The sequence below is a fragment of the Heptranchias perlo genome, chromosome 19 (assembly GCF_035084215.1).
Source record: "Heptranchias perlo isolate sHepPer1 chromosome 19, sHepPer1.hap1, whole genome shotgun sequence".
Taxonomy (NCBI): domain Eukaryota; kingdom Metazoa; phylum Chordata; class Chondrichthyes; order Hexanchiformes; family Hexanchidae; genus Heptranchias; species Heptranchias perlo.
The window spans coordinates 45,597,145-45,620,310 of NC_090343.1; the positions used below are offsets into that span (position 1 = coordinate 45,597,145).

Here is a 23,166-nt window from a genome sequence, read left to right on the forward strand (position 1 = left end):
ACTCAGAGGGTTGTGAATCTTTGGAATTCTCTACCCCAGAGGGCCATAGATGCTCAGTCGTTGAGTATATTCAAGACTGAGATCGATTGACTTTTGGACACTAAGGGAATCAAGGGATATGGGGATAGGGTGGGAAAGTGGAGTTGAGGTAGAAGTACAGCCATGATCTTATTGAATGGCGGAGCAGGCTCGAGAGGCCGTATGGCCTACTCCTGCTCCTATTTCTTATGTCCAAACCAGCAGTTCTAATGTATAAAAGGGAGCAAGAAGAATTGACTGAGGAACACCAATAAGTGTACAGATATCGTCCTTTATAATATTTAGAACTGAAAACAATTGAGTAAACTACTCCCGGGGGGTTTGAAAGAAAGTACTTTCATTTATACAGTGTCTTTCACAACCTCAGGACGTCCCAAAGTGCTTTACAGCTAATTAAGTACTTTTGAAGTGTAGTCACTGTTGTAAAGTAAGGAAGCTCTTTGTCAAATCCAAAAGGTGGGAAGAGAAACCATTGATAGAGGTGCTTTGGCTACGATTGGATAGGTAAGAATTGAACCAAGCATGGACCGAGGAGAGGCATTGGAGGAGGATGGTGGGATTAACCGTGTCAAAGACTGCTGAGTTGTGAAGGGGACGAGCAGGGATAATCCACCACAGTCAGAGAATGTCATTCATGACTTTGGTTAGGGTTTATCACTGGTTTAAAGCCAGTAGTGCTTTTGGAAGGCTCCGTGTGAGTTTATGGGATAAAAGGGCCATTAAACTGGTAGCGAAACTTAAGGTCTGCAAGGCAATAGTTATAACATCCTTACACCTTGTGTGTGCAATAGCTGGACCACTCACAGTCACTACATCAAAAAACTCAAATCATTTCAACCTAGGTTGCCTCAGGAAAATCATGAAAATTCGATGGCAGCACAAGATTCTGGACACTGAGGCCATCGGAAGAGCAAATATGCCGGGCATAGAGGCAATGATAGTAAAGGCACAGCTAAGGTGGGCTGGTCACTTAGTCTAAATGCCTGATACTAAATACCCAAGAAGGTATTCTACAGAGAGTTGAAGCTTGATAAAGGATCTTGTGATCAGTTTGAAAGATATAAGGATTGCCTAAAGTCCAATCTTAAAAAAATGTGGCATCTCAAATGACACATGGGAGCATGATGTTTGTGACAGGAAACAGTGGCAAAAGATGATTCACAATCCACAACAAAGCTTGAAGCAAGTCTTATCCAGCTAGACAAAAGAAAAGAGATCCCAAAGGAAATCAAGGAAAGATCAGCCCTTAGATCAATCTGACGTCCGATGTCCTGTGTGTAGGAAAACATTCCTCACGAAAATCGGACTTTACAGTCGTATGAGAATCCACAGCCTGTATTAAATTGAAGATGAATCATAGGCTGTCATCATCAACAGTGATGGACAAACAACCATTGATGCTGTGGGAGGGACAGGATCTGGATTCAGACGGGAAGTTGTGGGAGAGATGGATATAGATCTGAGAGACAACAACACATTCAAGGACTTGAAAGGAGGTTGGAGACTGGGCATTAGTTTGTGAGGACAGAGGGTTTGAGGGTGGTTTTTTGAGGAAATGGTTGGTGACAGTGGTTTTGAAAGGAAATGGAACACTACCTGGGGAGAAGGAACCATTTACAATGACAGCTAGCATGGGAGCCAGGAAGGGAAGTTGGGTGGTCAGCAATTTAGTGGGAATGGGGCCAAGAGAACAGGAGGTTGAGCTCATCTTGTCCATGAGATCCACGAGAGAACATGAGGGGAAATGGGAGAAAAATTGAAGAGAGATGGGGGTTCAGAGCTGGATTAGGGAGTGCCTGGGAGGACATTTGTATATGTAGTTGCTAGAGATATTCCTTGGAGTGTTCCCATAGCAGGCTTCCTGAATCTACTATATCCATCGTGTGCCTGTAATACCAGTTTAAAGTAAGGTTGTCAATCACCCCATTGCAACTTGCTATTTCATAATAAACCACCTCATTATTACTGAGAATCCCTATGGGTCTGCAGGGGATGACAACAAGCCTCTGAAGTATGGTACCATGGAGCAAAAACGTGGGTAGTGAGGCCTCAGGCCGTTGCTTTCCAGATAGTATTGCCTGTAGGATAAGGTCATCCCTGCCAGGAGATAGATTTTTTTTTTATTCGTTCATGGGATGTTGGCGTCACTGGCAAGGCCAGCATTTATTGCCCATCCCTAATTGCCCTTGAGAAGGTGGTGGTGAGCCGCCTTCTTGAACCGCTGCAGTCCGTGTGGTGACGGTTCTCCCACAGTGCTGTTAGGAAGGGAGTTCCAGGATTTTGACCCAGCGACAATGAAGGAACGGCGATATATTTCCAAGTCGGGATGGTGTGTGACTTGGAGGGGAACGTGCAGGTGGTGTTGTTCCCATGTGCCTGCTGCTGTTGTCCTTCTAGGTGGTAGAGGTCGCGGGTTTGGGAGGTGCTGTCGAAGAAGCCTTGGCGAATTGCTGCAGTGCATCCTGTGGATGGTATACACTGCAGCCACAGTGCGCCGGTGGTGAAGGGAGTGAATGTTTAGTGTGGTGGATGGGGTGCCAATCAAGCGGGCTGCTTTATCTTGGATGGTGTCGAGCTTCTTGAGTGTTGTTGGAGCTGCACTCATCCAAGCAAGTGGAGAGTATTCCATCACACTCCTGACTTGTGCCTTGTAGATGATGGAAAGGCTTTGGGGAGTCAGGAGGTGAGTCACTCGCCGCAGAATACCCAGCCTCTGACCTGCTGTTGTAGCCACAGTATTTATATGGCTGGTCCAGTTAAGTTTCTGGTCAATGGTGACCCCCAGGATGTTGATGGTGGGGGATTCGGTGATGGTAATGCCGTTGAATGTCAGGGGGAGGTGGTTAGACTCTCTCTTGTTGGAGATGGTCATTGCCTGGTACTTATCTGGCGCGAATGTTACTTGCCACTTATGAGCCCAAGCCTGGATGTTGTCCAGGTCTTGCTGCATGCGAGCTCGGACTGCTTCATTATTTGAGGGGTTGCGAATGGAACTGAACACTGTGCAGTCATCAGCGAACATCCCCATTTCTGACCTTATGATGGAGGGAAGGTCATTGATGAAGCAGCTGAAGATGGTTGGGCCTAGGACACTGCCCTGAGGAACTCCTGCAGCAATGTCCTGGGGCTGAGATGATTGGCCTCCAACAACCACTACGATCTTCCTTTGTGCTAGGTATGACTCCAGCCACTGGAGAGTTTTCCCCCTGATTCCCATTGACTTCAATTTTACTAGGGCTCCTTGGTGCCACACTCGGTCAAATGCTGCCTTGATGTCAAGGGCAGTCACTCTCACCTCACCTCTGGAATTCAGCTCTTTTGACCATGTTTGGACCAACGCTGTAATGAGGTCTGGAGCCGAGTGGTCCTGGCGGAACCCAAACTGAGCATCGGTGAGCAGGTTATTGGCGAGTAAGTGTCGCTTGATAGCACTGTCGATGACACCTTCCATCACTTTGCTGATGATTGAGAGTAGACTGATGGGGCGGTAATTGGCCGGATTGGATTTGTCCTGCTTTTTGTGGACAGGACGTACCTGGGCAATTTTCCACATTGTCGGGTAGATGCCAGTGTTGTAGCTGTACTGGAACAGCTTGGATAGAAGCGCAGCTAGTTCTGGAGCACAAGTCTTCAGCACTACAGCTGGGATGTTGTCAGGGCCCATAGCCTTTGCTTATTTAAATCATTTAGAGACTTCTTTCCATGTCTCAATATTCTCCCCTTGGCAAACTGCAAACCTCTGGTAAGGTCCCCTTCCAGATAACAAAGAATTTTGAAAATTATCCATGTGTCACCCTTTGCCACTCTCTCCTTATACGCTGACATTTTCAGCCAATCACTCAGAGAATGTGCTTTGCTGCTGCTTAACACTGAGTTGCTTCTCCTTCATATGTTTGACAAAACAGCCTCTCGTTGTTTCTAATGACTGGTTTCTATCAGGGGGTTGGTTGATATCATGTGTCTGGTTCCCTGTTTCAAATTGGGTTTTCCATTGGGGTAGCCTTGTCATTGATTTAATTTCCCCTCTAAAACTCACAAGACCTATTTATTTTAATTCAGTCTCAGGATGTGGGCATCGCTGGCAAGGTCAGCATTTATTGCCACCCCTAGTTACCCGGAGAAAGTGATCCTTCTTTTTGAACCACTGGAAATAGTGGTTTGATACAACTGAGTGACTTGCTCGGCCACTTCAGAGTCAACTGTGTTGGTGTGGGACTGGTGGCACGTATAGGCCAGACTGGATAAAGATGGCAGGTTTCCAGGTTTCCTTCCATAAAGGGAATTGGTGAAGCAGTTGGGTTTTAGTGACAGTCCAGCAACTTTATGGTCACTCTTACTGAGATTTGTTTTTTAATTTCCAGATTTAATTGTTCTAAAATGAATTCAAATGTTCAAACTGCTATGGTGGGTTACTAGTCTAGTAACATAACCACTACCACATCTGTCGTTCTGTGAATTTACGTATGCTGCCTTGGGTGCAGGCTTACATTGGGTGCAAACCCCTCCCAACTACACCTCATACGATTTATATCCACTCCCTGCCTTACCAATCACCACGTTTATAGCAAAATGAGCAGAGATTAAATTACTCTAATTGGCTCAACGTCACACAAAGATTGAGTAATAATGAAAAGAAAATCCCACCTGGCTGCAGTGGCCCTGGATACACACACACAATGACAGGTGAAGTTTAAGCCAAACAATTATCAATGGAGTGTCGTGACTCTCCTCCCCCCCCCCCCCATCCCTTACTCTAAATAGTTTCTTCTTTACCCAGAGAGTGGTGAGAATGTGGAATTCACTACCACAAGGAGTGGTTGAGGTGAATGGCACAGATGCATTTAAGGGGAAGCTGGATAAACACATGGGGGAGAAAGGAATAGAAGGATATGCTGATAGGGTTAGATGAAGTAAGGTAGGAGGAGGCTTGTGTGGAGCATAAACACTGGCATGGACCAGTTGGGCTGAATGGCCTGTTTCTGTTCTGTAAAATTCTATTTAATGTATTTTCTATCAGACGTATCAATATTTTGTACACTCCTTTTTGTAACAGAAATGTTAACTATCTGATTAACAAAGAGGATGAATTTCCTCGGGGCTTCTCCAGCTCCGCTGTCATAACTTTGGTAAAAAACTTTGTTTACCTGCGTAAACGGGGGTTTGTGCTGAAGTTACAACAGGGGAGCAGAAGTCCTGATGAAATTCACCCTGTCTCTAATGGGTTCCAAACTACAATGGCTTAATATTTTTATTAAAAATACTAATTCTCTGCTTTATAAAGCAAAGTTTTATAAATTCAACAAAATTTTGTCTGTTTTAAATGGGGAGAATTTCCATAGCCCTTCACTCTGAAAAGATTGAACAGTTCAAACTTAAGAGATAAATCTAAGGAAGCAATCTTTACATAAAAAAAATACACAATTCTTTCCTTTCCTGACATCTTAATGCCAATGAGGAGGTGATTTTCTGCTCATATCCTCTTTGTGAGTCAACAGGTTGCTTGGTTGGACCCAGCTTATTGGTAGAAAACTGCTGGTCTCCATCTCACCAGCGACAAAAAGTCTTGTTTTTTCACCTTTTGCAGTTTATTTTAACAAAACATTTACATTTCACTTTAAATCAAAATTGACTGCAGACCTTTGTAGGATGTGACAGGAACATCGGTCACCAAAAGGTGTAGAGTTTGTTAGGAGAGTCCTCATCCTCAAGGCATTTCCTGGATAAACGCACGCGAATGCCAACAGGAAGCATCAGATTAACAGGGTCCTCAACAACTCCTAAGGGAACTCCAGAGTATTGTTAATAATGAACAGTATACATGCTATAAGTCAGAACACAGCAGCATCTCACCATCTTCTACCCCAGAACAGTGTTGTCCATTAGAAATCATTGACTAGTCACAAGCGTAGCTACAGTGACACCGTTTTAGCCACATGCACTAATTTTAGTAGAAAACGACATACACACAATACAGGTAAATGCCGTGCATATTCACTTAAACATCTATCACCATTAAGAGCAAAACTTTGCAGTCTTACTCTTTCACCAAGTTGGGGGAGTAAAAAGGAATGTGGTAATGGCAGGGTATAGTTCGGCGGATAGATATTGTTCTCTGCAGCCGCGACCTGTGTTGCCTGCCCGGTGCCAGGGTTAAGGATTTCTCCTCACGGCTGGAAAAGAACTTGCAGCATCGGGGGGGTGGGGGGGGGATCCAGTTGATGTGGTCCACGTAGGAACCAATGACATAGGTAGAACTAAGAATGAGGGAGTTTGAGGAGCTGGGGTCTAAATTAATAAGCAGAACCTCAAAGGTAATAATCTCTGGATCACCTGAGCCACATGCAAATTGGCACAGGGACAAACAGATCAGAGAGTTAAATGCGTGGGTCAAAGAGTGGTGTGGGAGACAGGGGCTTCGATTCATGGGGCACTGGCACCAGTACTGGGGAAAGAGGGAGCTGTTCCAATGGGACGGGCTCCACTTAAACCAGGCTGGGACCAGTGTCCTGGTGAATCGAATAACTAGGGCTGTAGATAGAGCTTTAAACTAAAAAGGGAGGGGGGGAGGGGGTCAGGTGAGGGGAAATTTAAAAATCTAAGAGAAAAGTCAAGACATTAGAGCAGGGTAGCGATTTGGGTAAAGATAAGCAGAGTGTGACAGGAAGGGACAGAGAGTTTAACGGTAATAGTGCATCAGCGAATAAGGTCAATTCAGGGATAAATGGTAAAAAGTTAAAATTAAAGGCTCTTTATCTGAATGCACGAAGCAGTGGTAACAAGATAGACGAATTAATGGCACAAATAGCGATAAATGGGTTTGATCTAATAACATTACAGAGACGTGGTTGCAAGGTTGGGAACTAAATATTCCAGGGTACTTGACAATTCAAAAAGACAGACAAAATGGAAAAGGAGGGAGTAGTCCTGATAATAAAGGATGAGATAAAGACAGTAGTGAGGAAGGATCTTGGCACAGAAGATCAGAAAGTAGAATCAGTATGGATGGAGATAAGAAATAACAAGGGGCAGAAAACACTGGTGGGAGTAGTTTATAGGCCCCCTAACAGTAGTTATACTGCTGGACAGAGTATTAATCAAGAAATAATAGGAGCTCGTAACAAAGGTAATGCGATAATCGTGGGGGACTTTAATTGTCATATAGGCTGGACAAATCCTTTAGAGGCTGAGACAGGAGAAATTATAATGGAGAATAAGGAAATGGCAGAGACGTTAAACAAGTATTTTGTATCTGTCTTCACAGTAGAAGACATAAAATGCTTAGTAGAAGGGCCTAATGAGAGTGAGGAACTTGTCCTTGTACACCAGTCACTTAAAGCAAACATGCAGGTGCAGCAATCAGTTAGGAAGACAAATGGTATGTTGGCCTTCATTGCAAGAGGATTTGAGTACAGGAGCAAGGATGTCTTACTGCAATTATACAGGGCCTTGGTAAGACCACACCTGGAGTATTGTGTGCAGTTTTGGTCTCCTTACCTAAGAAAGGATATTCTTGCCATGGAGGGAGTGCAGCGAAGGTTCACCAGACTGATCCCTGGGATGGTAGGACTGTCGTATGAGGAGAGATTGGGTCGACTCAGCCTGTATTCACTCGAGTTTAGATATCTGAGAGGCGATCTCATTGAAACATAAAATTCTGACAGGGCTTGACAGGCTGGATGCAGGGAGGTTGTTTCCCCTGGCTAGAGAGTCTAGAACTAGGGGACGTAGTCTCAGGATAAGGGGTCGGCCACTTAGGACCGAGATGAGGAGGAATTTCTTCACTCAGAGGGTGGTGAATCTTTGGAATTCTCTACCCCAGAGGGCTGTGGATGCTCAGTCGTTGAGTATATTCAAGACTGTAATAGATAGATTTTTGCACTCTAATGGAATCAAGGGATATGGGGATCGGGTGGGAAAGTGGAGTTGAGGTTGAAGATTAGTCGTGATTTGATTGAATGGCGGAGCAGGCTCGAGGGGCCGAATGCCCAACTCCTGCTCCTATTTCTTATGTTCAAAGTTTGGAATTCTACCATGAATGTATCAGACACATCCCATCTTAGTGCAGCTTCTAGGATTTTGTCCAATGGTTGCAGGCGTTACTTTAAATTCATCAGTGTGATTGCTGAGACTGTTAACTCGCACAACGAAACGAGCCAGACCCACCCCCGCTCCCCCCCACCCCCCCCCGCTCCCCCCCCCCGCTCCCCCCCCAGACCCACCCCCGCTCCCCCCCCAGACAAACACACAAAAAGGTTAAAGCTCACATTCACATGCCGTGCGAATATGATTATTGAGATCACATGCCCAACGACAGCGTCTATTACTAATTTTTTATTTACTAATTAAAAATGCAATTAGCTACATCTGGATTTCCAATTAGCCACATCTGGATTTCCAATTAGCCACATGTGGCTAGTGGCTAATGAATTGGATGACACAACCTAGAACCTTCTGGACCTTGCCTTATAAAACCAACTTCCCCCTCACTCCCTCTTTAGCCCTTTAACCCCTCCCCTCGGGTGGAAGGAGTTATAACTCCATCTTCACACAGCCCAACCCCTTGGGATCATTGCATTTAGAATCATGGGTCAATCACTCACTCTAGTAATTGGAGCCTCCATGTGTGATGCCTTACAGTGTCAGTACACGTGCACAACTCCTTAGTTCCCCAACACTGACTTAACGACCTTAACAGTAGGCATGAGGAAGCCAGGAGCTTTCTGAACCAGGGGGAGGGGGATCAGAGCTTGAGTCATCCCAGGTTGTGTTTCTATATCCGCTCATGGCTGGCTTGGGCAAATATGGCTGAGGCCTGAGAGAAGGTTAAAGGTCGCCTGTCATGTTGGCTAGGCATAGGCTGAAAGAGAGTATTCAACACTGAAAGGGCCATTGTGAGTAATTAGGACAGTTTTGTTATAAATAGGGCCTCAAATTTAAGACAGCTAAAAAAAACTGCCTTAAAATGATTCTCTTTTGTATGTAAGCCATAGCTGTAGTGAGCAGCTCAGTTTAAAATACTTTGAATTGTGCCAGTGGATCTTTTACATTCATCTGAGGAGGCAGACGGGACATTGGTTTAACGTCTCATCCGAAAGACAGCTCCTCCGAGAATGCAGCACTCCATCAAGACTGCACTGAGGGAATGCTGTACTCTTGCAGGCGACAGGCTATCCTTGCAGTATCCAATGTGTACCACTAGATGTCAGAATCTCTCCTTGTCAATATTAAACCCCTTTAAAAGACTGCTAAACTGAAGAGCTACGGTCACCACGACAGAACTCATATAAAATGCCCCCTTTTATATCAAGCTCTCATTTTTGATTGGCATACTCTCATTTGGACAGCCTTTTTGTATTATTCACCAAAACTTGTGAGAGAATGAAGAAGAATATAGGAGACTGTAGGAGCACATAGACAGATTAGCAGTGTGGGCAAGTAAGTGGCAGATGTTTAATGCAGGAAAATGTGAAGTAGTCCTTTATGGGGGAAGGAACAGTTTAATGAAGTATATCTTAAGTGGTACGATTCTTAACAGGGTGGAGGAGCAGTGAGGTCTAGGGGTGCAGATACAGAGATCTTTAAAAGCGGGTAGAAAAGACCATTAAAAATTCAACCAGGATGCTGGGTTTTATGTAGGAGCACTGAACATGGTCAGACTTCTTTATTCAAAGAGTGATATACGTTCAGGATAATGACAAACACATTAGGGATGTTTAAAATGTTGATGCGAAGTTGGACAAAATGGCCTGTCTCACCTTTGACTTCTTATTTTATTAAAAGTGGTCCCTGTAGTGCTGCATTATGGAAGAGCAGTGTTGTAATTTCTGACCTCTGCCACTAGATGTCAGGAAAGTACTTTATACACAGTGGGGTGAATTTAGATGCCGTTTTTGGCACATTAACGTTGCAGAGACAGCGGAGGATATTCGGGCATAAAGCCGTTTCCGCCTGTTTTGCGGCTTTAAATTCACCCCCGCGTACCCTCGCACTTTATGGCCCATCCTGCAATCCACCTGCCGAGTGCCCTCATTTACATATATTATAATGAGGGCCAAAGGCACTGCCGTTGTGAGTTTGCTGCCTTTACGCTGGGAATGAGCTCGGTAACATAGACGGTGAATCCTGAGGCTCAGCAGCTGCCGGGATCGACCGAGACAGGCGGTCATGAGGACCTTCTTTTTTTATTCATTCACGGGATGTGGGCATCGCTGGCGAGGCCGGCATTTATTGCCCATCCCTAATTGCCCTTGAGAAGGTGGTGGTGAGCCGCCTTCTTGAACCGCTGCAGTCCGTGTGGTGAAGGTTCTCCCACAGTGCTGTTAGGAAGGGAGTTCCAGGATTTTGACCCAGCGACGATGAAGGAACGGCGATATATTTCCAAGTCGGGATGGTGTGTGACTTGGAGGGGAACGTGCAGGTGGTGTTGTTCCCATGTGCCTGCTGCCCTTGTCCTTCTAGGTGGTAGAGGTCGCGGGTTTGGGAGGTGCTGTCGAAGAAGCCTTGGCGAGTTGCTGCAGTGCATCCTGTGGATGGTACACACTGCAGCCACAGTGCACCGGTGGTGAAGGGAGTGAATGTTTAGGGTGGTGGATGGGGTGCCAATCAAGCGGTTTGCTTTGTCCTGGATGGTGTCGAGCTTCTTGAGTGTTGTTGGAGCTGCACTCATCCAAGCAAGTGGAGAGTATTCCATCACACTCCTGACTTGTGCCTTGTAGATGATGGAAAGGCTTTGGGGAGTCAGGAGGTGAGTCACTCGCCGCAGAATACCCAGCCTCTGACCTGCTGTTGTAGCCACAGTATTTATGTGGCTGGTCCAGTTAAGTTTCTGGTCAATGGTGACCCCCAGGATGTTGATGGTGGGGGATTCGGTGATGGTAATGCTGTTGAATGTCAAGGGAAGGTGGTTAGACTCTCTCTTGTTGGAGATGGCCATTGCCTGGCACTTGTCTGAGCCAGAAGAGTCTGGAGAGTTTCATTTGTGATTTCTGCAGTGATTTTTATGCCATTCTCTCTATAGACACCTGGACTTGCTTCTCGCTGCGTCTGACAGGGTCAGATCTCCGGCAGAGTTTCACCTACCTGCAGTGAGGGCTTCTGAGGAGCAGGTATGGTCCCCACTGTGGGCATACCCTCGTGTTCCATTATTAAGGAGGAGGAGCAGCAGCACAGGTTGAAGCAAAAGAGATCCGGGCAGCATTTAAGGGGTATGTACCCCACCAGATATTAATGTCCCCCCCATAGAATATACAGGCAGCACAGGTCATATGAGGACCTTATTGAGGAGAAGTGTATAAGAAAGAGGTAATAGGAGAACGGTGCCACCTACTGCACGAAGACCTGCAGCCACGGTCAAAGGGCTCACACTGCTCTCTCTGTGGCTGTGAAGGTGACCATCACATGCACAGGCTCATTTCAGGCAGGCAAGGACGAGCTGTGCAAGATCAGCCAGGGTGAGTACGGGCCTGCATTCATTAGGTGACTGACGCACTTTACAGGAGAGCAGGGGAATTCATCACCTTTGGTATTACAGCGAGGCAGCAGCAAGGTAGGATCATCCAATTTTAGAGGGTTGGTGGCTTTCCCAAGGCTCAGGGTGCAATCGATGGCACCCGCTTTGCTTTGCGAGCTCCCACAAAACACCCCCTCGACAACCTCAACAGAAGGGCTTTCACATTCTCAATATACAGTGAAGGTGTGTGACAGCAAGCAGAGGGTACTACACATCAAGGTGAGATATGCAGGAAGTTGTCACAGTGCCTTCATCCGTTAACATTTGGCCCATTCCTAATCTCTTCAGGGAAGAAAGTCACAATAACGGATGACTTCTGGGTGCCAAAGCCTACCCTCTGCTCCCATGGATAATGACCAAACAGCTACATGTCTCTACTAGATTGGTTACCAAAAGAACCGTTGAGAGTCCTCAGGGCCCATCTTTGCTGCCTGGACAGATCTGGAGGGGCTCTGCAGTGTGCTCCAGATTGTGTGTGAAACTAAGCAGGTTGCTGTAATGTGGTTCTCAGTCAGATTGCTGACCTGACTCCCAAGTTATACTGAATTTTGTATTGATGTGTAGCACTTTCAGTTTTGCACTAATGAGAAACAGATTATATAACCGATTTATCAGACTCCAGAGGTTTATTGGGCTAACAGCTCAAGGGCCTAAGTGGTCAACTCCAATGTGGGAATGGGGAAGTCAAGTCAGATATACCCCATTATACCTGACCCACTTGTCACTGAAGGCTACTTTCCCAATGATTAAGCAGAATAAAAGAGAGATACTGTACAGCAGTGAAGGTCTTTGATTGTGGACAGAGAAAAAGCTTGAAACATCACACAACGATGCTGTCAGGTGTTGGTTGTTTTCAGATATGACTAGTTCATGTCCCCAGTGGTGGTCAATTGTTTAACTCCCATCAGGAGGACTTGGGAAAGAAAATGGCAAAAAGAGATCATTCATCGTGGTAATTGCCCAGATCAGTTGGGTCAGTAAATTGCTTGTAATTTTCAGGCTGAGTCAATGCCTGTCTTGCTTTAGTTAATATACATTACATCAGCATTTTACATATAATTCAAGCTTTAACACCAATGAAAAATATAGAATATACACCATGCAGGGAAGGCAGAGGTGCCGTCTTTCGGATGAGAAGTTAAACCGAGGCCCCGTCTGCCCTCTCAGGTGGACGTAAAAGATCCCATGGTACTATTTGAAGAAGAGCAGGGGAGTTCTCCCTCGTGTCCTGGCCAATATTTATCCCTCAACCAACAACTAAAACAGATGATCTGATCATTTATTCCATTGCTGTTTGTGGGACTTTGCTGTGCCCGAATTGGATGTCGGGTTACAACATTACAACAGTGACTATGCTTCAGAAGTTACTTCATTGGCTGTAAAGTGCTTTGGGATGTCCTGAGGTCATGAAAGGTGCTGTATAAATCTAAATCTTTCTTTTACAGGTACTGTATCTCCCTCTTTGGCTCAGGGTCTGTTTATTTCTGATTGCATCTCTGTGAATCATCTTGGGATATTTTTCTACTTTAAAAACGCTATATAAATGCATGTTGTCTTAGGTTGCCCATGTCATATTGTGCATAATGCTTCAGAAAAGGAGCCACATAACACGAGTCACTTTGATGTGGAAGATCCAATGGCGGCCTTGTATCATTGGTCACAATCCAGAAGGTCATAATTGAATGAGTTTTGTGTCTTTTGCATGTTGATGACGGTGTGATCACTGGCTCAGTGGCCGTATTCCTGCTTCAGAAGGGTTGGGTTCGGGCCTCGCTCCAGACTGCCCCGGTGAGTGGAGAGCGCCAGCTATGGATACTGGGTGATGTCCAGTAGGGGTGCAGGTAGTCCCACTTCTGAAAGGGTAAGTGGGGCTCCGAAGATAAAAACCGTGAGGGTGGCCATGGGAAACCACCTCAGCTACTCTTCCATAGGAAGTGGCTCAAGACTCTTATGAGTTAGGATCTGCCCTAGGGAGCACAACATGTTGGTGTCTGAGTTTAGAACTTTGTGGCAATAGAACTCAGACTCTTTGAAGGTTTTAAATCCGACTTTTTGCCTAAGGATGACGTGTTTCTAAAAACTGCAGAACTTTCATTTCCACTCTCCTAGAATTTTATTTGATGTTCCTGTGGGCTACATTACCCATGATAATTAATTTAAATCTGACTCTTCAAAGGGAATGGTGCTGTATCCATTTTCTCCACAAACTCATGTACAGCCTCTGGAAAAAAGTGTCAAGCAGGTTTATGAAGGGAGATGTGGTTTTAAATGCCAGGAAAAAAAAAAATCAGTGATTGATCCAAAGGTTCTAACAAGGCAAGACAGAACTCTGTTAGATTTTAAACCAAGCAGTGCCAGCTGAAAAAGAGGTGATCTTTCTGATCCTCTCAAATGTATTCTTTTTTATTAATGGAGGACGTTGCGTGAGAAAGCAATTATTTATTTGGAAAAGAATCTTTCCTTTGAGGATTGAGGTCCTTCACAGTGAGTTGGTTGACCTGGATTGAAAAAGTAAAGAGCAGTCCACATAGCTAGAGGGTTCCTGTTCACGATTTACTAATGTTCTTGGTCGCTCGCTCCTTGCCTGGTGAGTTCCAGGATTTCAAACCCTTTGAAGTAGCTGGTCTGAATTCCAGTGGAAATGAGGGAAAGGGAATTGAGGAGGATTATTTAATCTCTCTAGTGTCCCAGTGGAAGGACAGTTTACAAAGTTGACTCAAGTAGCCTTACTTGCTCTTGTACTGCCCAAAAGTAGTGCTGGTGGAAGAGTGGGTTTTGAATTTAATTGGAAAAATATCAAAACTGACCAGGGGAAAACTGCAAATAGATGGAACCTTGCCTTCATCAAATTCATACAAAGATAACCAGTGATTTGAAAGACTATGGCTTCCACCCTGACAAGTGAATGCCGAGGAACGATGGTAACAAAGGAGTACAAGTTGGCACAGTCAAAGACAGGGAAATAACCAGCGGGCAAGGTTCAAGAAAGACAAGTCGTGTGTTTCAGCCAGGTCATTTCAATCGCAGGACAGTCTTAGTTCATTTTTTTATTCTTCAGCTAGACTTAATTTTATACTTTTAGCTGAATACTGTAGAATTAGTTTACCTTCTGATGGGACATTTAGTCCTGTGTGTTACACTCCCTGTGGGTTACCTTCTGATGGGACATTTAGTCCTGTGTGTTACACTCCCTGTGGATTACCTTCTGATGGGACATTTAGTCCTGTGTGTTATACTCCCTGTGAGTTACCTTCTGATGGGACATTTAGTCCTGTGTGTTATACTCCCTGTGAGTTACCTTCTGATGGGACATTTCTGTGAGCCTTGGCTCAGTTGGTGTCACTCTTCCCTCTGAGTCAGAAGACTGTGGGTTCAAGCCTCACTCGAGACCTGAGCATATAATCTAGGTTGGCTGGGGCCCAGTCCATATTATACACAATCTCTGATTCTGTTCTGCATATTCACGAACACCACCGCCACTTGATTCCACAACTCAAGAGGGTCAATAAACAACAGAACAGTCCAGTTTGTTTATTTCTCATCTTTATTTTTTTTTTGTTTTTTTAAAGTTTTTTTTAAATTTGTTTTAAATGTGATCGCTGCAAAGTCGACCACAAGCGTCTGAAAACAAAAAATAAAAATAATTGTGATTAATGTCACCACTTTGAACAACTCCGCGAATGCGTTAATGCATAAAATAGCCCGGCGGGGGAAAGGGGGAGGGGGGGAGGTAGGAGCGGAGGGTGTGTGTGGGGGGAGCGGAGAGGGAATCTAAAATCAATTCTAACACCACTACCAGTTTACAGGAAGAGGCAGGTTCACGGGCACCATATACACGGGTGCAAAGATGCAGTGATAGGAATGATTTCGTTATCATTAAAACAAATTCAGTGTTGTCATCAGGATTTATAGTGCACTGGTAGGTTAAAGCACACTTAAGAAACCAGTACACACTTGTTGTGAGACGCTCTTGGTTCTTTCCCCTCAATTTACTCCTACGTCCAGTCCTAGTGTTTTATATAAAATTGAGCTCAAGTTGCTCCCTCCAGGCACAGCCCAACTTTGGAAGCACAGAGTCTGTACATGGTATAGCTCGGGCATGTTTTTTTACTTTGAAAATCTCATGGCCCCTTTGCTGAAATCCTAGTGTGGGAGGGAAAAGGGGCTTCACTGAAACCTTGTGAAAATATGTGACACTCACGGTAACTCAAATCCCAGTGACAACACAGAGATTGCCTTTTTAAAAAAAAAACACCATTAGTCACGTACACAATAAGCTTGTACAATAAGCTAATCTTTTTTGTAAGATCAGCATGGAGAGTCCACAGTTACTACAATGAGAGAGAGAAAAAAATGTTACTTTTACTGCTTTGAAAAGTGCTGTATATATTTTACACAAAGTTTAAACCCAGCAGTTCTAAGCACAGTCTTTGTAGAAAAGCTCGGTTTTAAAAATAAAACTGAACGACCTTCCAAACCAAAGCATTGCCCAACTGGAGTTTTTAAAATATATATTTAAAAACATTATATAATTAAAAAGAAAATTTGAAACGATAAAAGGGTACAAATCCAGGATGGGTGGGAGTTTGCGAGACAGGCTGTTACTGTTCAGCTAACTCCAGCTAAACACAGTCCTGAGCCACACAGGGAGTTCTCATTCCGGATCACAGTGGGAATTCGGAGGTGCAAATCTTTCAAACCATAAATTAAAGCCCCCCGTATCAGTCACTGTCACAGTAAACTTCTGAGCTGCCGAGTAACGGATAGATAGATGTCTTTTCAAAATAACACGGACTCATTATCTGGGAGTGAGTTACAGGCTGAACTCAGCTAGGAAATAACTAACAATGTGCTGCTAAGTCAGTCTCAGTCTGCAATCTGCCCCAGGGATTCGGATGGTTTATAAAAGAGAATAAAAGCCTGCGAGCAAGTTATGGACTGGAATGTAAATCGAGGGGTTCAGATAATCAAAGTACAAAAGGGTGCACTTTTAAAAAGGGTGTGTTTTAAAAATGAAATCAGTCACCTGAACCTCAAACAGGAAACACTGGAGACAGTCAGTGGTTAGAAAGCACAAACCAGTCAAAGTTTCAGGTTAAACCTTTCTTCAGGACCCCTCACAACTCCTGAGGGTTTGCTGGGTGTCTCCAGTGTTTTTCTGTTTTCCTTTGGTTTTTGACAGGCTGCAGTAGTTTTGCAGGGTGACTGAGTGCTGACTATTGAATATTCTGATGTTAGGGTTAAACCAGTTCTGGGGGGCTGCTCGCAGTCACTCTCCCCTTTTAAAAGGTGGGGGGACACTTTGGTGTTCTCACCTTAAAGTTGAAGGAAGCCCCGTGGGGGGAGGGGGGGGAAAAGAGATGCCAAGCTAGCAGTTTAATGAGCACCTCAACTGTCTTTACTGAGATACTTTGTACGCGATTTATGGTTTAAAGTACTTTAGCTGTTGCTGTCAAATGTGGTTTGCTGATTAACTCAGTTTTCCCATTACAAACATGATTTTACACAATGTTTGTGAGCTGAGTTCAGGAGGGGGAAAAACTAAATAATAAAAAAAATCAAAAAGCCTCTTTGTACTGTTCAAAAAGAAAACCTCAGTAAATGTTTATTTTGGTTCCATTTTTTGTTCGAAAACGATGTGAACATGATAATGAATTGTCTTCAAAGTGCACTAACTGCCAGAATTTAATCAAACTGTTGGGTCAGGATCCAGTGAAGGTCGAATCCAAGTGGCCAATGCCGTTGGGTTTACTGTGCCAACACTCACTGTGTCGTACAGTTCATTTAAAGCACGTGGTTTAAGTTTATGGATGGGGCGCAAACTGATACACAGGAATGAGGAGTGGGAATCTCATTCAACGACCAGAGGATGCTTCAATACTGCTACACAATTTCAGTCATCCTGTGGTTCACTGACTTTTGTGGTTGGGGGGGGGGGGCAGGGGAGGAGAGCGGGGGAATTTAGATTAGGTTTTAGTGCAATTCATTTTTAATTTCACACTCCTACATAACAAAGCATCCCGCCTTTCAAACACTGATGGAGGCAATAAGGCAGTAGACTATTTTGGTTTCAATGAGGGCAGACTATGTTGAGCCCATCACAGACCCTACACGGGGCAGACTAACACTGCCCGTCACATCACCACGCCCCCACCGCCAGGAGCAGTTTCCATTTATCACCCAATCTCACTACTGCACCCACTCTTTAATTAAAAAACAAATTCTTCTCATATGACAAACCAGCATCATTCCAAACTCCAAAGATCACGGTTACAAAGTGCAGGAGCTGCAGTATTCGTCTTTACAGTGCTTAGCTGTTTATTGTAAAACCAATATTGGAAATAAACCTGTCAAAGTAACTATCCCTTTCATGGTTCCTCTTTAATCCATTCTTGACTTTAGACTCAACAGAACTCTATTTAGACTGTAACAACGTAATGGTGGTGTAGGTTAGATTTCACAGATTCCATTCATTTGGTTAATACTATTGTTTAAACTACATGCTATCATACAATACCCATAATATAAATTCTTCTCTACCCACTGGGTAGGATATGTGCATAATATATTCAAGTTATACACAGCACCAGAGAGAGAGAGACAGAGACAAAGGGGGGAAAAAAAAGAAATAAATTGAACAAAGCAGCACTTTTAACATGAGGCACAACACTTGCAGAACCTGGGAGTGTTAATATAAAGCTGAAATCTTAAGACAAGGTCACACCGTTTTTTCCCTCCCCTTCTGAATTGCACATGGACGATTCCTCTCCCAGCCTGCAGAACTCTCAATAGACCAGACATAAAAGCGATGAACACACTGCCTCAATCTCACAGCAAGTTTTAAAAAGAGACTTCAGTAACTGAACACTTCACTGTGCCTAAATCACACATATATTCGATAGTGAAAGGCGATTCGATAGTGAAGGTGGAGCGATTTCAGAGAAAGCAAACTCAACACAGATTAGACTGAGCCTTCAGCTGGCAATGACAAGGATCTCCACTGCAGAACACAGGAGGAGGGCCAGACACAGAGCAAACTCAAAAAACAGCGTTTAATAAAAAAAATATAACATGTGGGGCCATTGCTGGTAACCCTTAGATTAAGGGAACACGATAGTGTGGTTGAAAACAATGCTAACTGCAGAGCTAAACTGCAGAGCTAAACTGTGCAGTACTGTTACAAGAAGTAGGGAAGTAAAAAGTAAGAAGGGAAGAACAAATAGGAACGGCGGTTCTTCCAAAATTCGCTACGTTGTGTTCTTTTTGCAGACTGGATCGATTAATGTGATGGACAGACCATTTACAAGTGATTGAAATTCTCTTCGACTCTAGGGCAATTTTAACCAAACCCACCCGTCAGGAAACTGAAGTCAATAGTAATATTGGGCAGGGCGTAAAACTGTCACCCAATCCCACGGGTTTCCCGCTCAGCCGGTTAGGTTAAAATTACCCCGCCCTCTCCAGTTGCAAGTTTGTGCAGTTACACTTGGCTTTAGACAGCCAAACAAAACCAGCTCTCTCTCACTTTCTACAACGAATATCTAGTTGGAAGGCATATTGAAACTCTGCACATTTCTCCTCCAGAGGACAGATGAGCAGCCACAGATATCGCTGGCGTTTCAGATTTGTTCCAGACTGCTTCACATACCTTGTGGAAGGTGGGCATTAGCTTACTCTTACTGGTGAGATGTGCTCGTCTAGCCAGTCAACAAGTTGAGCTGCTCAGGACCAAAAGTCCCAATATCCAGTGAGGACATCAAGAGTGCGGTGCAAGTGAAGGTTGCAGGACCAAGTTACCGCCCCTTAGGCTCTGTTGAACGTGGACAACAGATGCTATATGAAGACCATTCAAATGGTGACCATTTGCCTGAGGCAGATTCAAAGATATGCATGAAAGAAGTTGGCTTTTCTTTTTGGGAAGGGGGCTACTAAGATACATCCAACACAACCAGGATACCATGCATCTAAATGGTTTCTACCACTTGTGGCCACACGAGGTGATTGGCGAGTTCCATTAATCCAACCTCTACTTTCAACCAATTAAGGAGCAGCTTTCTGCCGTAAGCCTGTAGGAGCTCCTATCCAATTTGCTCTTTCAAGAGAGAGATTTTGAAGAAATTATCAGGCACTAGATTGAAGTACCGGGCATGTTAATCAGAAAGACGGATTTATACCACATTCACCATTATAAGTTTCAACTTTTTGGCCAATAATGTAACAAATTGAAAAATGGATGCCATTTGGAGGTGTGGTTGTTATTGGTTATTGAAAGCAGGACATTGGGGGAACTTTCATTATTGGCATGGCCAGTGATACGGGCCCACTGTGAGCTCAGTGGCTGTACTGAGAACCAGGGAAAGCTATACTGGGGACACAATGGTATGATTGAGAACTTCAAATCAATTCAGCAAATCATTGCCTACCAGATGAACCATATTATCAGAGGTTGACAGCGTTTACTGCAGGCCACTAGAAGGTTGAGCAGCCCCTTTACAAAAAAAAGTTAATGCAGTTCATATTTTATGTCAAGACTAAATATACAACCGCCTTTTTGTCTCATCTACAAAACCTGGATCCATTTCACTGCCTCTCCTTCCACCTTCAGCTACCATAATATGGGAGATATGCAAATCCAACTGGAGGCCAGGCATGTGCTGCAAGCTTCCAAGTAAAATGCATAATTCTTTGAAAAGCATTCGAGACTCATCATCCAACCCCTTAAATATCCTGTGTTCAACACAGACAATGTTGAGGCAAGAACATTTGAAAAGGTCACCAACCCTCCATCAACAAATGGCTAAATGCAATGGAAATCCATCAGGGCTTTGACTGTTCAGAACCCTCAATTCCTTACTCATCTTCAACTCATTGTGCCACCGTGAACGAATGGGTCATCTCAAAATGTGGGCTCTTCCACATCTCCACAACCAACTTTCAAACTTCATGCAGAGAGGAACAAGTCAGATTATCAGCCACCATGATCTGAATACGTGGCCAATCATGAAGTGGTCAAATTACTGACTGATTTTTCCTGCTATTAAAAATGGTCATTCTTCCCCTCTCTTTTTCTCACCTGCCCTTTCCCAATAAATAAGCCAAACTTTATTCCCCCCCCTGACCTCAATTGGGGAATTTTGTGCTCAAGGTTATAAGAGATGGCGATAATAGGGAATGGAATATTTTTCCATCTTGTAGCATGGAACGACTCCACACTGCCCCGATTATATCTCAACCACAGGCTTGGAAAAAGTGCATCCTCCTATACCAGCAATCCGTTCACACCCCCAAACCATCTCTTTCCAAGTCAAAGTATGCAAAGCCATTACTCGTGTCCAGACTCCCAAAGTATACAGGCAATTTTCTAAACCTGACTGGTACCCAATCCTCACCACCACATTCTCTTGAACCAATTCAAAATGAGGCCAGTGTTGACATTGAAGGGAACGGTTTCTTAATAAAAGTTGCCGCACATTCTTGCAGACTCACTAAAAGGTACCAAAATTGTCACAAATCATATATTTTATTCCCCCACACTGGGTAGAAAGAGGACTGAATGTCTTTGGTTATCTTCATGACTATTTTCTAGCCTGATGGTTCTTGTAAGATGTACTGCACGCTGGATTCACAGTATTAGGTCCATCGTGTCACTAAGAGTCACAAGGAGGAACAGATGAGCTTCCTTGTAACTCCCATTATCTAGTCTTAAAGCACAATTTCTTTTGAATGTCACGTAACCCTCTAGCTTCGCTCTATATTCTAATATCATTGCAATTTCTTTTCCCAATGGAGCCGGGGCCTGCAGGACTTCACCTACAAGTATCTGTGTAGCTCAGCACTTCTATATCCAAGAACGTCTTTGCTTGCTCGTATGTCTGTGGCAGACACTGGAGGCCGTCACTATTGCAAGCCTCTGCTTGTTACTCATATTACAAAATAGTGCAATGTTTCAAAAGTGTTCATAAATAACTCTAAACCCCTGTTTTCTTTTTATACAGAATGTTAGAGACACGCTGAGATGGCATGCAAAAAAATGCCATTTCTCTCATCTGGGAACAAAACAAAAAAAAAGAAACTACATCATTTTCTTATAGGCCATTTCTATTACAAAAATACTCCTGCCTCCACATGCAGATTTCTCATTAGACATATTGCAGGTTCTTCAACATAAAATTTTGTGCAAATGTTTCTTTAAAGTTAAGTGAGATAATTAAAGACAACATTTTACGCACATCGCTTAAACTAAGGTCTCTTTTAAAGTAACAGAGTATTGGAACTTCCTTATCTAACATAGCTCAATAGAACCACCTGAAGCCTTAAGCTCAAGAGTTCAATTCAGACGCGACATAACTAAGTATTTACTTTGTACAATGGAGAAGGAGGGTGGGGGTGGGGGAGGGAGGGGAGCGAGCACCGATGACTGTACTTCCCCCCGCCCCGTCCCCTTGGTTTTAGTTGAAGTGCACAGAGTGGGTCTCAGAAGGGATGTCCCGTCTTTTTGTCTTTGCTATTCCGGACAACTGTACTCTCAAGGCCATTGTTCTGAGGGTGCTGCAGTCTGTTGCCTCCCATCATGGAGAGGACGCCATGGTTCTGCTGGTGCTGGAAAAAGGTCGATCCTGGGTAGTGACCTATGACTTCGTTGTAAGTGGGCGGGGGTCCTTCCATTCGGCCGTTGCTGCTGTAACTGGTGGCGCTGATGCCGGAGTTACTGCTGGGAGGGCAGGGGCCCCCGTTGTAAATCGACGTGTCTATCAGGTCGCTGTCAAAAATAGTCCTGTTCGGGGGAGCCCGCACTGACTCGCGGTTCAGTTCCATCTGCTGCTCAGGGTCGCGGAGCTGGAGGGTGCACGGCCCCTGGTACGGAGGGGGCTCCTCGCCGTCCGAGAGTGAGATGGTGGGAGGAAGGTCGATCTCGTGCTGCAGGTAGGGGTAGGTGGGCTGAAAGCGACTGAATCGATCCCGCTGTAGGAACGATGGGACAGTCAATCTGTCGGTCGATCTGGGCGTGTAAATCTGCTGCTGAAACAGAAAAGACAGCCAGCCAGTCACCTCCACAACAGCCCTTACTGCTTTTAGCAACAAGACAACAGAGCAAAGCCCCAAAAAATGGCATCCAACATTACAAACAAGATCTAAAACACAGGAGAAAGTTGAACAAATTAAACTGCTGAATTCTAAGTAGGATAATTTAGATTTCAGTTAACTGGGTCAGTGGTTGATATGAACAAACGTGCATTTATATAGCGCCTTTCATGATCTCAGGACGTCCTAATGCGCTTCACAGCCAATGAAGTATTTTGAAGTGTAATCACTTGTAATGTAGGAAACACGGCAGCCAATTTGCGCACAGCAAGATCCCACAAACAGCAATGAGATAATGACCAGATAATCTGTTTTAGTGATGTTTGTTGAGGGGTAAATGTTGGCCCAGGGCATTGGCCAATGTGGTCTCCTTGAAATAGTGCCATGGGATCTTTTACGTTCACCTGAGGGGGCAGACGAAGCCTCGGTTTAACGTCTCATCCAAAAGACGGCACTCTGACAGTGCAGCTCTCCCTCAGTATTGCACTGGAGTGTCAGTCGGGATTCTGTACTCAAGTTTCTGGAGTGGGGCTTGA

The 23,166-nt window shown here is 44.4% G+C and overlaps 1 protein-coding gene across 3 annotated transcripts in view; it reads right to left on the reverse strand.

Annotated features, from left to right (window-relative positions):
• Positions 1–15,074: 15,074 nt before the first annotated feature.
• Positions 15,075–23,166, reverse strand: part of LOC137335343 (protein TMEPAI-like) — an 85,522-nt gene continuing 77,430 nt past the window's right edge. For 2 of the 3 annotated variants that reach the window (XM_068000677.1, XM_068000675.1), the window contains one exon: positions 15,075–22,567. In XM_068000677.1, coding sequence (XP_067856778.1) covers positions 22,022–22,567 — 546 coding nt within the window. In that variant the 3' untranslated portion in view covers positions 15,075–22,021. The remainder of the gene's footprint in view (positions 22,568–23,166) is intronic. The other variant, XM_068000676.1, reaches the window with a different exon arrangement.